The sequence below is a fragment of the Malaclemys terrapin genome, chromosome 3, assembly GCF_027887155.1.
Source record: "Malaclemys terrapin pileata isolate rMalTer1 chromosome 3, rMalTer1.hap1, whole genome shotgun sequence".
In the NCBI taxonomy this organism is placed as follows: Eukaryota; Metazoa; Chordata; order Testudines; family Emydidae; genus Malaclemys; species Malaclemys terrapin.
The window spans coordinates 111,514,656-111,529,615 of NC_071507.1; the positions used below are offsets into that span (position 1 = coordinate 111,514,656).

General features: G+C 38.9%; 1 protein-coding gene across 9 annotated transcripts in view; it reads right to left on the reverse strand.

Annotated features, from left to right (window-relative positions):
• Positions 1-14,960, reverse strand: part of LAMA2 (laminin subunit alpha 2) — a 474,663-nt gene that overhangs the window by 171,428 nt on the left and 288,275 nt on the right. For 5 of the 9 annotated variants that reach the window (XM_054023112.1, XM_054023111.1, XM_054023106.1 and 2 more), the window contains exons 16-18: positions 12,896-12,949; positions 12,643-12,756; positions 4,908-5,035 (exon numbers count right to left, since the gene is read on the reverse strand). In XM_054023112.1, the coding sequence (XP_053879087.1) occupies positions 4,908-5,035; positions 12,643-12,756; positions 12,896-12,949 (296 nt within the window). The remainder of the gene's footprint in view (positions 1-4,907; positions 5,036-12,642; positions 12,757-12,895; positions 12,950-14,960) is intronic. The other 4 variants (XM_054023114.1, XM_054023113.1, XM_054023109.1 and 1 more) reach the window with 1 other exon arrangement.

The window sequence follows — 14,960 nt, forward strand, 5'->3', positions numbered from 1 at the left end:
ACAGGGACAAGGAGGAAACATAAAAACAAAATCATTAGTGTTTTAGTTCCCTTCCCTCTTCAGAAAGCATTACTTTGAAAACAGAGCACAGGGAAAGTCCTTCTGTTCTAGCACATGGAGTTTAGGATTGGCTCCAGCCAATAGAAACTGGAATGACTCTGCTATTTCTACCGACACTGGATATAGCACAACTGATGGCACCATCCCAATGTCATGTTATTATGGGACGTTAGCCTTTCACTGAGTCAGTACACCATTAAAAAAGCAGGAATGTACAGCTGCTTGTCTGAGCCCCTGAGGGCCTGGCAAAATATGAAACCTCGGACTACGCTCTCCAGCTAAATGTCTCTGGTACTGAAGGACAATTGTTTGGAAAGCTCGGTTAACATAGTTTACATGAAGCATAAAAGAAACCCAACGCACAAAAAGAGAAGGGGGCGGGGGGACGGCTAAAGGAAAATATTTGGTAAAACTTCCAACACAATTCAAGATTAAAATTCTGCCTGAGCTTTATCTGAGCAAATCCAGTGGCAATAGCAGTATCAACAAGCCATCCAGTCACACTGCAATTTCAGAATGGTCTGCAGACTACTGAGCTTTACTTCATGTATATTTTTAGCTGTGGTTTTATATAACAGAGGTAATAGTCAGGTCTTGGCAATGCAGTTATTTGCATGCTTACAACCCTTCTTTGATGGTGTTTTACCCTGGCTGTGTTCCTCTGCCCTGTAGCATTTTGTTTTCTATGTTTTTCCACCCTGTTACATGATTGACACACTGTAATGAGGTAATCTGCTGGCACACAGAAAGATATAAACAGTTTTAGAACAACAGGAGATCCATTGCTTTACCACTTTAAAGCATTCTTCTGTTTCAATTATAGATTAATTTAATTCTATTTATAACCACTCTGGCTGCCACAGGACACACCAGTGGTCCAGCAGCCTTAGGACAAAGCTCCATGAAAAGAATGAGTGCAGTGAGGTTAGTAAACGTGAACAAGGATTTGTAATTTTCTCTTTTTTCCCCTGGGGGTAGGTATTGTTTACACTATTATGAGCCATGTATCAAACTGTGATCTAGAAATGTGAATCTAGAAATCTGTGAGAAGCCAAAAGAACTGCATAATAATGAATTCATTCCTATAGAAATTGACATTTCAGAGTTGTGATGCCTTTTATTGCCTATGTAATGCACCTTTATAGTCATGTGAAACCGGCTCATGTTACATAGTTTAGCAGCTATTTTATTACAATATATTAATATATAGAAATATAGAAGTAATAATAAAATTAGTAGTATAAACATAATATTTCCACACTTTTAATTATCAGAAAAATATCACTCAGATCTGTTTTTTTCAAGTTTTCTTTTTGTGACTTAAAAAAGCTAAGTCTGAAGACCTGCTCAGAAAATCCTTGTATAGATGTTGTTGAGTTGTACCAGACACATTTTACTCGGATTTAGAGTGAGAGGTAGGAATGTCCAATTAATTATGTAATTTGATGAGTTGAATAATCTTTAGACTTTTGTATGTACATAATACATACTCTGGCCACTTCCTAGGTTCTTGAAAACTAAATCATGTGATGCAAAAAAAAAAGTGGATTAAATTATATTTTAAAAACAGAAATTGTGTGTTAACTGTATGCTCAGAGAGCAATGCGGGTGAGGTAATATCTTTTATTGGCCCAACTTCTGTGGTGAGAGAGACAAGCTTTCGAGCTACACAGAGCTCTTCTTCAGGTTTGGGAAACTGAAAATAGTCAAAGTGCTGAAGAGCTCTATGTAAGCTCGAAAACTTGTCTCTCTCACCAACAGAAATTGATCCACCTCACCCACTTTGTCTCTATAATATCCTGAGACAGACACAGTTACAACAACACTGCGTACAAGAGTGTGCTCAAGCAGATTTGGTGAATCAATATCCATGAACCTCAAGATTTTAAGCAAATTTTAGGTACATAAGTAATTGGGGAAAATTATGTGTCAGTGAAGAAAGGCAGAAAGTTGCCGGAATTGTTTTGATCTTTCTTCTGAGACATCTTTGAAGGAATTTTGTTGTTACTTTCTGAATGGTTTACAGGAGCCAGACCATGAATACCAAAAAAATGCCACCAAATAAAGCCAAGTTATATTGACATAAAAGCAGTAATGATGAAAAAATGAATATTTTAAGCAAACCTCGTAATATGCCTTAGTGCAATAGACATTCTCACTATTTTATTTTATTTTAATATGATAAAACACATTTACAGCTGGGTCTGAACAGTAAAATTAGAGCCCAGACTTCCACCACAACAAAAAAGTCTGGGAATGTTGGGAATATCTACAGTTTTGGCTCTACCCATTTTAGAAATACGAGTCTTTTGCAAAATTTGATTCCAGATTTGGATTCCAAACACTTCCTTCCTCCACCACAGCTTAGGAGTGAACAAATGGCATTCTGGTTTGGGCCCATATCTTTAAGGAAAAAATCTCAGTATAGAAAGAAGAGCTTTCATCATCCGGTGGTAAGAAAAGCATATTGCCAGTGAGTAAACTATCTGATATAGGCATTTTGTTACAAACATTTTGCCAGTGAAAACTAACCCCATCACAAGATTTGATTTAGGCCACTACACTCTTGCACAATATAAAATCCTGGTACCGTTTTTATAGCACTCCCCTGGTTAACTGAGGGCAGGACTGTACTCCAGGATATATTGCTACAGTAGGGAGCTCTACTTCAGTCTTCTACTTCCACTCACGTAGTGGGGAGCTCCTCATGCTGTTTATGCAGCAGCTGCTACTGCAATCTTATCACATGTGAGCATGAGCATGGAGCCAAGTACAAGTAACATGAATGAGGCCGGGTATGTCTATAATGCAATCATGGGGTGTGATTGCAGCTTGAGCCAACATACAGGAGCAGCAAAGCTGTGGCAGCATGCCCGGTAGGGAGAGCTAGCCATGTGAGGAACTACTCAGGGTTCCAAGGCATGGCTGAATAGCCCATTCTGAAAAGCATGCTGGCCTGGCTTCACTGTTCTGGGAACCAAGCTAACTAGATTAAAGCTAGCTCAGGTATGCCTACTCAAGCTGCAGTTACACCCAGTGATTGCAATATAGATATCTTTTTATTAGAAGCAGCCCGTGGAGTGCTCAAAACTATGTGGTTATGGGAAACTGAGGCCCATAGGGCAATTTGAGGGTTCAATACAAGGAAAAGCAAAAGATGCTCTGTATAAATGTGTGTGCTAGACAGGGGTAAGGGTGCAAGAAGCCCTTCCACTGCAGTACACCCACGCTAGAGGAAGACAATCTACTGGCTCTGCTGGAGAGTACTAGGTGACATGCCAGTACTAGTGGTTCCAGGGGGATCATATCTGGGCCAGGTAGGTGTAGAGCCATGTACACTGAAGAGCACCACCACCAGGACAATGCTATGATGTTGAGAGGGAAAGTTGTACACCACTTTCCCCCAGGATCTCCACACACTCTTGGTCTGACTTACAATGAGCTGTGAATGTGGAAGAAAGTCACTGAAGTCAACAGAGTTAGAGTGATGTAAACAGAGCAAAAACTAGATCACCTATGCTTTATGCAGGCAGATTGCCGTTCAGGTGATGCCCTCCCTCCCTGATCCCTGCAGAACTTTGCCCCATAAAGAAATCATTTAGCCCTAAACTTCTTATGAAATGATCATCATCTTTGTCTCCTAAATATGAAAGCAGATTGGAGATTGACTTAAAATCTTCAACATTGGGCTCCTAAAATGCTGGTGCCCAAAATGACACTTTGCTGCAAGAGGGCCACAATCAGCCTGTGGTTGGAATATGCTAAAGAAGTTAATTTGAACCCATATATTTATTTTAAAATACACCTTCACATGTGAGACAAGCAGAATAGGAGAGTCAGAAGATCCAATATGAAGGTGTGAGAGTAGAACTTTACCTGGACTACACGGTATCAATAAAATTTTGGTATTTTGAACTGTCAGGACATTGCACTGGCTAAACCCAGTGAACTGTTTTTCAAAGCACACAGTCTACTGAATTGCTTGTACTTAAGCATCACAGAGAAATATTTGTAGTTACCAAAACAATAGTGTTCTTCCCCACTAATCATGATTTAACAATCTCACCAATATTTTTCAACATTTAACAATACAAGTTCATTGTAAGTATTCCAAGAAGTATTTATAAATGAGTTAGATTATCTTGACTTGCAAGTTACAAGGCTGAATTCAACTGAGAAAATTCTGTTCTGTATATCAGATTGTAAATGAATCAGCAGCTACCACGAGCTATTTGAATTCCAATTTAAAAGAAAAAGGCAGAAGGAATCTCAGCCAGATTAGTTATCCAACTAGTATACAGAAAGTTAAAAAAACAATTTCAACTCCTAAGAAAAACACATACAAAATCTGTAATTTCAGCTTTCTATTTAAATGGATAGCTATTGTGTAGGTGTAGGGGAGGGCAGAGTGGGAAGGGGGACTTTAATAAAAAGGAATACTGATTAGTGGTGAGAACAGAGGACTGAGAGTCAAGAATTTTAGATTTTACTTCTGGCCCCAGCCTTAACTAGCATAGTAACTAAAGCTACTCAGCTGTTCTATGGCACTGTTTCCCATCTTTAAAGTGGGACTAATACTTACTTGAGGTCATATGATATTTATTAATGTTCATAAAACCACTGTGAGACAATATTCTACAGCACTGGTTGGCCCCAAATGAGGCAGTAGCAGTACTATAAGATTCCATGGTTTAGATCATTATTGTACAATATTATAGTTGTTTTTATTTTAAATAAGGGGCATTTGGAGATCCTCATCCAAAAGAGCAAGAGCACTCAACACAAAAATAACACAATTTATTAAATGTATGAAAAAATTATTGTTATACAGTAAATATGCATCTTACTTGTTAGAAGGTATAGTTAATGGGCAGGCACACAACTGGCAGTCTTCATTTGTCCCTTTAGTAGGATCACCATAGAAACCAGGAAGACATCTATCACAGTATGGGCCACCTGTATTGTACTTGCAGTCCTGAATAGCAGATGGAAAGTAGAGAATGTCAATTCAATCTCACAATCAAAGAACCTAGCAATGGAAAAGACCTTGTAGTCATCTAATCCATTCTCCCATTAGTGCAGGGTTGTTCCCTACAGTACATGTTCTACTGCTTTGCTGTTTAGCAGGGAACTAACTCTTACAATCAATGGTTCAAAGAAACATTTATGTTCATGTTCTTTCTGGAGAGATTTTCTTAGCAAAATGAAAAGAGTATTTATATCTCCTTGTTTTTTGTTTAGATCTGGCATATTTTAAAGGGGCCTGATGCACTTAGCAATGTGAAAAGGTTTATTATTGTAGCCTTACTCTTATACCTTATACTCTTGATGAAAAATTAAAGGGTTCAGATGCTGATCTCACATATACAGCACACAATATATCAGCCAGTCATTTGCAAATAACTGTATCAGTTGCACATCTAAGTACAGTCACTCATTTTACAAGGTCTGTGGCTGGCAATCCATTCTATTTTGGATCAGAAGCTGACCTCTGGTAATTTATTACTTATGCTATATAACAGGATCAGTGTTATGATTTGCAGGTAGAAGTAAGAACTGAAATTCCCTTCAAATCTTACTTCTAATTAGAAAGCAGAAACTGGCCCCCCAAACATGGAATCTCAATCAACCATGTGTGCTCCTTTGTTAGTGAGTGACTTATCCAATCCCTGGCTCTACAGACCATGGAGGTCCTTGGTTGCACTCACAATTTGCCCCTACCTTTTTCTGTCAAGAGCATAACTTTTCCCATTGAGGGTAATTCACATTGAGAGCTCTTAGATTTTGCTCAATATTTATTGTCCCTCCATCTTCTCCTTGATCGACCATGACCTTGGACACCATAAGCATGTCCTTGCAGGAGACAATTAGCTGGTCTGTCTTCTGTCATTCTAACTACATGACCTGCGCCCTGAAGTTGTTGGTATTTCACTACATTTACTATATCTGGTTCTCCATAGACCTTTGACAGTTCCTTATTAGAACTTCTCCTCCATACATCGATTCTCCCTTTTTGGCCCAAAAGTTCATCTCAACACTTTATTTTTCAAAGTATTTAGCTATGATTCTTCCTTCTTAGTCAGTGTTCAGGTCTCACATCCACATAAAACAAGGTCTTGTATATCTGAAGCTTGGTCTCTCTCAGTAGTAGTTTGGAGCTGAATTTTTTTTGCTGAGAAAGGTAACGGGCATTCCTGCTCTGAAACCATGCCTTAATTTCCTCACTCACCATACTGTTATTGGTAATTAATGCTCCTAGGTATTTAAACTGTCTAACTGGTTTATATCTATGATTATAGACTGCTACATAAACTTGCCCTTTTTCCTCTCATCAGCTCATAAGCATATATTTGCTTCTTTCTTCATCAATCTTAAGACCCATTTTTCTTGCTGCTTCCTTCAAATCTCCCGTCATACTTTGAACATATCATCTGTCTCTCCTATGATAGCCAAGTCATCAGCATATCCAAAATGTTGGGGTAGGCCATTTCAATTTATCCCATTCTGAGAATTTTGCAATGATCATACCACTTTTTCCTACAGCCACATTTAAGACAAAGAAAATGCAGTAGATCTAATCTACCTGGATTTCAGTAAGGAACCTGACACAGTTCCACATGGGAAATTAGTTAAATTGAGAAGATGGGGATTAAGATGAGAACTGAAAGGTAGATAAGGAACTGGTTAAAGGGGAAACTACAATGGGTCATACTGAAAGATGAACTGTCAGGATGGAAGTTACTAGTGGAATTCCTCAGGGAACGGTCTTGGGACCAATATTGGTTAACATTTTTCTTACTGGCCTTGGCATAAAAAGTGAGTTTGTGCTAATAACATTTGCGGATGACACAAAGTTGGGAGGTATTGCTAATACAGAGGAGGACTGGAATATCATACAAGAAGATCTGGATGACCTTATAAACTGGAGTAATAGAAATGGGATGAAATTTAATCATGCGAAGTATAAGATCATGCATTTAGGGACTAACAACAAGAATTTTTGCTCTCAGTTGGAAGCAACACAGGAGGAGAAAGACCCAGGTGTATTGGTTGATGCAGCCATGAAAAAGGCTAATGCAGTCCTAGGATATGCTAGGCAAGGCACTTCCAGTATAGATAGGGAGGTGTAAGTATCATTATTAAGGATATGATTTGGTCACAGATTCTTTAATGGACTTTAATGGACCTCCACGACTTCTTCAGCTTCAGACCTGGCTGCAGGAGCAGCTCCCACTGCAGGAGCAGTGGCTGGCGCTGGGTCACTCTGCAGTGGCCAGAGCAGCCCCCTGCAGCTGGAGCAACAGCCCTGGAGTAGCAGCCAGGGCTGGGATTGTTTCTCTCCCCGCCCCCCCAGGTATTTTAAATAAAAGTTAGGGACAGGCCGCAGGCTTCTGTGAATTTTTGTTTGTTGCCCGTGACCTATCTGTGACTTTTACTAAAAATGCCCATGACAAAATCTTAACCTTAAGATTTAGTGATACAAGGCACTGGTGAGACCTCATCTGGAATACAACTGGGTGCAATTCTGGTCTCCCATGTTTAAGATGAAGATGATTTCAAACTGGAACAGGTGCAGAGAAAGGCTAGTAGAATGATCCGAGGAATGGAAAACCTACCTTATGAGACAAGACTCAAAGAGTTTGGCTTGTTTAGCCTAACCAAAAGAAGGCTATGGGGAGATATGATTGAAATCTATAAATATATCAGAGGGATAAATACTAGCGAGGGAGAGGAGTTATTTAAGTTAAGCACCAATGTGGACACAAGAACACATGGCTATAAACTAGCCATCAACAAGTTTAGGCTAGAAATTGGGCGAAGGTGTCTAACCAGAGAAGTGAAATTTTGGAACAGCCATCTAAGGGGAGCACTGGGGGCAAAAAAACCTATCTTGTTTTAAGACTGAGCTTGTTAAGTTATGGATGGGATGATAGGATGGGACTGCCTACAATTTTATGTGGCCCATCGGCAACTGCCATTAGCAAAAATCCCCATTGGCTAGAGATGGGAAGGCCTCTGAGTTACTACAGAGAATTCTTTCCCAGGTGTCTGGTTGGTGGGTCTTACCCATATGATCAGGGTCTAACTGATCACCATATTTGGGGTTGGGAAGGAATTTTCCCCCAGGTCAGATTGGAAGAGACCTTGGGGGTATTTTGCCTTCCTCTCCAGCATGGAGCATGGGTCATTTGCTGGTTTAAACTAGTGTAAATTTTGAAGTCTTTAAACCATGATTTGAGGATCTCAGTAACAGCCAGAGGTTGGGGGTCTATTTCAGGAGTGGGTGGGGGAGGTTCTGTGGCCTGCAATGTGCAGGAGGTCAGACTAGATGATCACAATGGTCCCTTCTGACCTTAAAGTCTGAGTCTATGAGGACCAGGAAAAATGCATCTCCCTGCCTTAATCCAGTACTGATGTCAAATGGGGATGGGATTTCACTTCCTACTCATATTCTACTTTTTGAACCACAAATGCAAGTTATCCAATCCTTATGATTTTGTCAGGATTCATATGCTTTCTTAAAGTGTATAAAAACTATTTGTGTGTTGTGATCATACTCCCACCTTTTCTTAAGTACCTGATGAACTGAAAATATTTCATCCACAGTGGATCTATTTTTTCAGAATCCACAATAATAATTTCCTTCTATCTCCTCAACGTACGAAGTAAGTCTAAGAGTATCAAAGGCATGATTTTATAGGCTGTAAGGAGGAGGGATATACCATGATAGTTCCCACATTCCATTTCGTCTCCCTTTTTCAAAATAGGATACATTACCATCTCCTTCCATCCTTCTGGAATTTTTTCATACCTCCAAACCAACAAAAAGGGGTTTGCAAACATTATGATTTACCTTATTCCGTTCTGTTTTTAATAATTCAGTGGGAATGTTGTCAAGACCTGGTGCTTTATTATTCCTGAGTTGTTTGTGACTGGCTTTAGTAGTAATAAAGGAATCTTACACAAACACATTCAGCATCAAAAGTACCTTATTACCAATGTCCATCAGTGGGCTACACATTAAATGATGTATACATACAATATTTACAAATTCATACACAAATTTGCAAATTCTTTGATCTTTGCCAGAATCAAAGGCCCACCAGCAGGCACATCAGCAGAATATATTACCTTGTATCATTTAATTAACATGCCATCTACCCTGGCATTTCTTGACTTCCTAAATGACCTGTAAAGACAAATGCCTCCCATGCTGAACAAATCTTTCCTTTCCTGCTGTGTATTGAAGTTCCATCTTCAGCTCAGCAACTTAATTTTCAAGCACCTATTACTTTCTTTTAGCCTTCCTTTTTGGCACACCCATTCACCAGTTACCCTTCTCACCAGCACCTGTTCCATCCTACACAATACTGCAATCAACGTGAAATGCAAAGACAGAACAACTGTAAATTGATATAGCAACTCTATGCCATATGTGATGTTACAGATGTGCATAGTTATTTTTAAAAGCTTAGGCTGAAGAACCATGCAGCAAATTAAAAAGGCCAACATGAAAGCCATAAGTGATGTTCATGGAATGGATTTTATTTAATAGGAAAGTGGCCAGGACCAGATGAGGCGATGTATACAGTATAACAATGTTGCCAATAGATACCAGTGATGTTATATCTAAGGTTCAGATAGCACTCAAAGCATTCTACTGTTTGTCCTGGAGCTCACACAATAAAATTTCTGTCAGAGTACAGAATAATACCCAAGACCCTCAATATAACTTTGCTAATGCATAAACATTAACACTGCTATATACGAAGAACCTATGTCTTATTTAAACTAAGGCCCCTTTAGCCTGACAGAGCAGAACGATTGTGCACTGCTGCCCTCCCTCTGGATTTCTGTCAGAGAGAGTCATGCCCATTGTTAGTTTACGCTAGCAGAGGATAGTGAGAGGAGATATTAAATTAACATATTTCTGGCCACCATGATCCTTCCAGTCATCTTCCGATTCTTCCAGCCATCTCTCCATCCTTGCCTATTCCTAGCTATGGTCCTCATGGTGTGTGCCCCATTTATAGATGATTGAAGAAACAATGAAGGTCAGTTTCCCAAAGGATTCTGGTAACCATACTATCACCAACACGAATACATTCAAAACAAAATCTCAGAGCGCCTATTTTCTCCTAACTTACTAGTGGGGATTTAATATTCCATTACAAATATTGTATGCTGCAGTGAATATTAACGCCACTGAGTGCTTTTGTTCTTCACAAGGACTAGGTTTAACCAGTCTCCTAATGCTGCATAGTAACTGTGCTCTCGTAACACTACAAAAGAGGATTTCTGCATGTTTAGAACTTGCACTGCTTACCAAAGCAGTTATCATGTATATCACAATGGTAATGTGAATGATATGGCATGCAGCTCTCTGTATAGTTGTTCTGGGGATCAAAGGGCTTTGCAGGTTATTGCAAGATGTGTGTTAGAAATGAGCTTTTTATACAGGACTATGCTGGAGCAGATGATCTGAGCTTTTATCATTAGTCAAAAACATATTTCAGCTGCTTTTCAACCACATTTCAAAGCTTAAGAAGAGTAAAAAGAAGTATCATATCTGTAAATTAGGTGCCTAAATTGTCTGTTGTATTACTGAAAAAACACCATGAATTATAATAAGGAGGCCAAAAGGCTGTGTAAATCTCAATAGAAAGAATTCCTTTGATGTGAAACATTTCTCTCTTTCAGCACTCAAACTTCTCTCTCTTTCACTTCAAAAGCCTTAAGATCCAAACTGAACAGCAGCATTTAACAGTCTGCCTGGATACTAACCAATCTAACTTCACTTAGAGTAAACTTAATGGAAGCCACAAGAAACCCCCAGACAGACTTTTAAGCCCTTCTGTGCCCTCTCTCTCGACAGAATGATACAGTACATGCACAGATAGTACAGTGACGAGCACAGCATAAATGCTTGATAATGTAGGTAGATTAGATATTATTATTCTTTTCAACTGGGTATTTTCCAAGTCCTTTTCACTAGTGTGCTAGTCTCACAGTAGTGTTCCTAGAGACATCTGATGAGGAACCTATACGAATCTCCGCCACTGATTTACTGGTGAACATCAAAATCAGTGGACTATACAAGCTCCACAACACTCCATCACTCCCCACAAAGGAGTGTGAGTGAATGATTGGTAGAGAAAAATTAAGAGAGATCCTAGGTTATTGGGTTGTTTTGGCTGAGCAAGCGGATCCAGTCAGCCATGCACTTCTAAGCAAAATAGCTCAGAGCAGCTGACTTACCTTCTGGAGCCTTAAACACTGACCCACTGGCAAGCCTTCCCTTTTCATTCTTTTTAACTGACTCTATCCCATATTGATGTTACAGAGATTGTGGCTGGGAGCTACAATCAGTAATATACTAAATTCTCCCTATCTGTGTAAGGAAAGACAAACCCATATCAGCATAGTCATGAATTTTTCTCATTGCATTTAAAGTGAAGGATTCAAAATGTAACTGTCAGGAGGGTTATGTTTTCCTAGGTACATCTTTAAGACTTAGTGTATAATTAAAATGCTATTCATGGAAAAGCAATTTGAAAAATCCACTGATCCACAAATTAAGGCTATCTTGTTTTATACTGCAAGGCAATTAAACATCCTGTATGGGGGAAAACAGGAAGACCAGCGGTAATTCTAAATGCCAAATTACATTGTAAAAACCCTGAATTTTCATTTTGGACTTTTCCCAGAAGCTTTTTCTTAAGGAAAGAAAAGGGAACATTTAGAAACATGCACAATACGGAGTCTGCTTGAAATTCTACAGGGAAATGAGAGTATGATATCCTACTAAATTGGCACCGGCTCAAATTGTGTTTCTGCAAGACTAATGAAATGAGAAATGTTGTTTCAAGCTTCATGCCATGTCAGAGAATATAAAACTAAAATGCCCTTGAGTTAATCAGAACAGTCTATTCAGCGTAATTCGCCCATTCCTAAAGGCTACAGAGCAGGGTGGAAACAACTGTATATTGGGTAAGATTGTTCTGGATAATAGCGTGGACCTAATTGCTGAATTAGCAGGGAACTGTAGTGAATATATGCATTCTGCAAGAAAAATGATGCTTTCTATTTACTCCGAACCATATGCTTTAAAAACAAAAAAGGTTTCCTGATTTATTAAGCATTTCTTTGAAGCTAGGAGGAGGAAGCCAGCAACAATAGCTTCTTGTCATAATATAACAGAATTTACAAAGTTACCTTCTACAGACAATAAACAGAATAACTCCATAGCAGAAGACAGAGATGGGAGGTGATGGGAAATCTTGCGTGGAAAGCTTATTGATATACTTTGCTCCCTTCCATCACATATCATATGCTGTTGATCCTATTTTACCACTTCAGACTAAAGTGAATAAACCCTTCTTTTTTCCCTTATTTGCAGAAGCTACTTTATCTTGATATAGGGGCATTCAGAAGCAGTTCAATATAAAGATCTCTTCTGTCAAATCACTGCTTCTTTTCCTCAAGTACTTGAGGTCCCAATGGTGGTTAATTCAATTGTATTGGTATATTGAGCAGATATTGGTGCCACCAATCAGGTTACCCACAGGCAGCAGCACTTACCATGCATTCTCCTGTGAGGTCATCGCAGAACTCCGCATGACCAAAGCATGTGCATGGTTCACAGATCCCACCAAAAATAGTGCCGTTCACTCGTCTGTGTCTAGGCCAACAAGACTGCAAGAAAGACAACAAATTTGTCAGACAGTTAGTTGAATTTGATAGACAGGCTCGGACAATGTATTTGCTAAATGTCTAAAAATATTGAAATATTTCTAGAAAGCTATTCTTCCTGGCACTGTGGCTTTGCACTGACCTTAGCTTTATTGGTAGGTGTGAGATTAGAGGAAGCATTAACTTGATCTTTCTTCTGAAATGGTAAAATAAAGCAGAGAAATGAAGAATGGAAATATGACAGCATCGAAGCAAGAGGTACAGTTTGAAAAATAGCCAGAAGACAAAATACTGAAAGAGAGAGAGAAAAAAGCAAGGACCTTTTTTGAGAAGCTTAACTGCAAACGATGTACAACTAAGATACCCTTCAATCTTTCTTGTTCCAAGTCTAACAGGAGACTGCATTAAATTACAACATAGGCTGAAAACAAAGCATGCTCCTTTATCTGCAAGTTTTATTTCTTCATGCATGTATAATAGTTTCACGACTGAAATTATTTACTTTAAATTTAGATCCAATAAATGCATGACTAGATTTTTCTTAACAAAGGTGGTATCTTACAACTGATTCATCAACAAAAATTCAGCACTTTGACTTATTCATAAGATGATATCAGGCAGCAGTCTTACTATATATTTCAAAAATGGCATTACAGTTTTCACAAACTATTCTTCATCTATGAAGTTGTTCATGTGATCCAAGGATTTTGCATATTGTAAATAGTTGCATGACATACTATATTGACCTTGAAGAGAGCCAGCCTTATATAAGGTGGGAGTAGCCTTACAGAAACAGACATAGTTATAATACATTTAAAAAAATGTTTTCCAAACAACCTACAGTTGACAAGTGATCTCATTTCCCCTTTAAGGGGTGTTGCTTTTTATTTTTATGTTTTTTAGTCATGTTCCTGTATAACATGAGATAGCTTTGAAGATTAATTACAAAAGGAAGATTTTCTTTGAGAAACATTCCAGAAAAAGATGTTGAGTTTTTTTGTTGCTGTTTTGTTTTTGGCTAGGCATTCTTAATCAAGATAAACTGTTGATGTCAAATTAAGAACAAAAAGCCTTAACAAACTGAAAGTTTTTTTTTCTCCTGCTATGCAAGACACATCAATAGGTTCCTGAGCAGCCACCTTCTATGTTCTAATCTTTCCCTCCTTTATAAATTGCATATACAGTTTTTAATTTGTCTGAAAAACTTGATCTAGTCTGAAGGGGCTAGCAAGCATGTACCACGTTGTACTATTTAAGGCTGATATTTTCAGACATTCAAGGGATATGGATGCCTAATCCCAGCCTGGTTTGGTGCTGGGACATCCAAGATGAGATTCAAAGCATAAATTGAAGAAACTGCACCGAATAGAGGGAGAGAGTTTATGGGATGAGATTTAAAGAGAGGAAATTACTTCGATTCAGATGATGGGTGCTGAATCCCACATAATCATGGCAGCGCAAGTGAGACACTGACTCCCCACAGTGGAAGACTGGAAGGGAAGTCAGCAAGAAGCCAAGGCCAGGGGGAGGAGTGAGTATGCAAGGAAACAGGTGGATATAAGGTGGGGGGGACGTGGGCAGAACTAGGTGATTATCACAAGCATGGACATTTTGGGATTTTTAAAAATTGATCCACTTGTGCCCATGCTTCTTGCCATGAACATTTAACTGAACAATTTTCCTTGCCCAAATTCTTGTAGAAAGTGACTTTTAAGCTCATGCATTTGAGTATTCTCCCTGGTGGTGACATCTTTAATATGGGATTGGATACTTTCTAGCATAGCAAGGAAACTGGGTTCCCCAAATGCCTCACTAGAGCATTAGCATGGGTGCAACTAAATGAGCCAGACAAGGGTCTGACCTCACTTTTCAGAACTATTTTTCTTCTTATGATTATTTATATTGCTGTAGTGCCTATTTATCAGTTGTATTGTGCATGCACATGCAACTGCCTTGTATAAACAGGATGAGAGAAAGTTAAATTTAAAATCTGCCCCATATTAGTAAATCTACAGTAGCCTCAGTTCTGAAGAAACAAAGCTTTGGGCAAGGCCTAATGTTGCCAATAAAGAAAGAGGTTAAAGTTCCTTAAAATCCTGTTTAACTGCACTCTCTCAACTGCTATACTCCCTGGGAGATTCAAAGCCCCACCGGCTCCTTCTCATGTCTCCTGATTATAAGAGTCATAGTCATCCAGTCAGGGACCA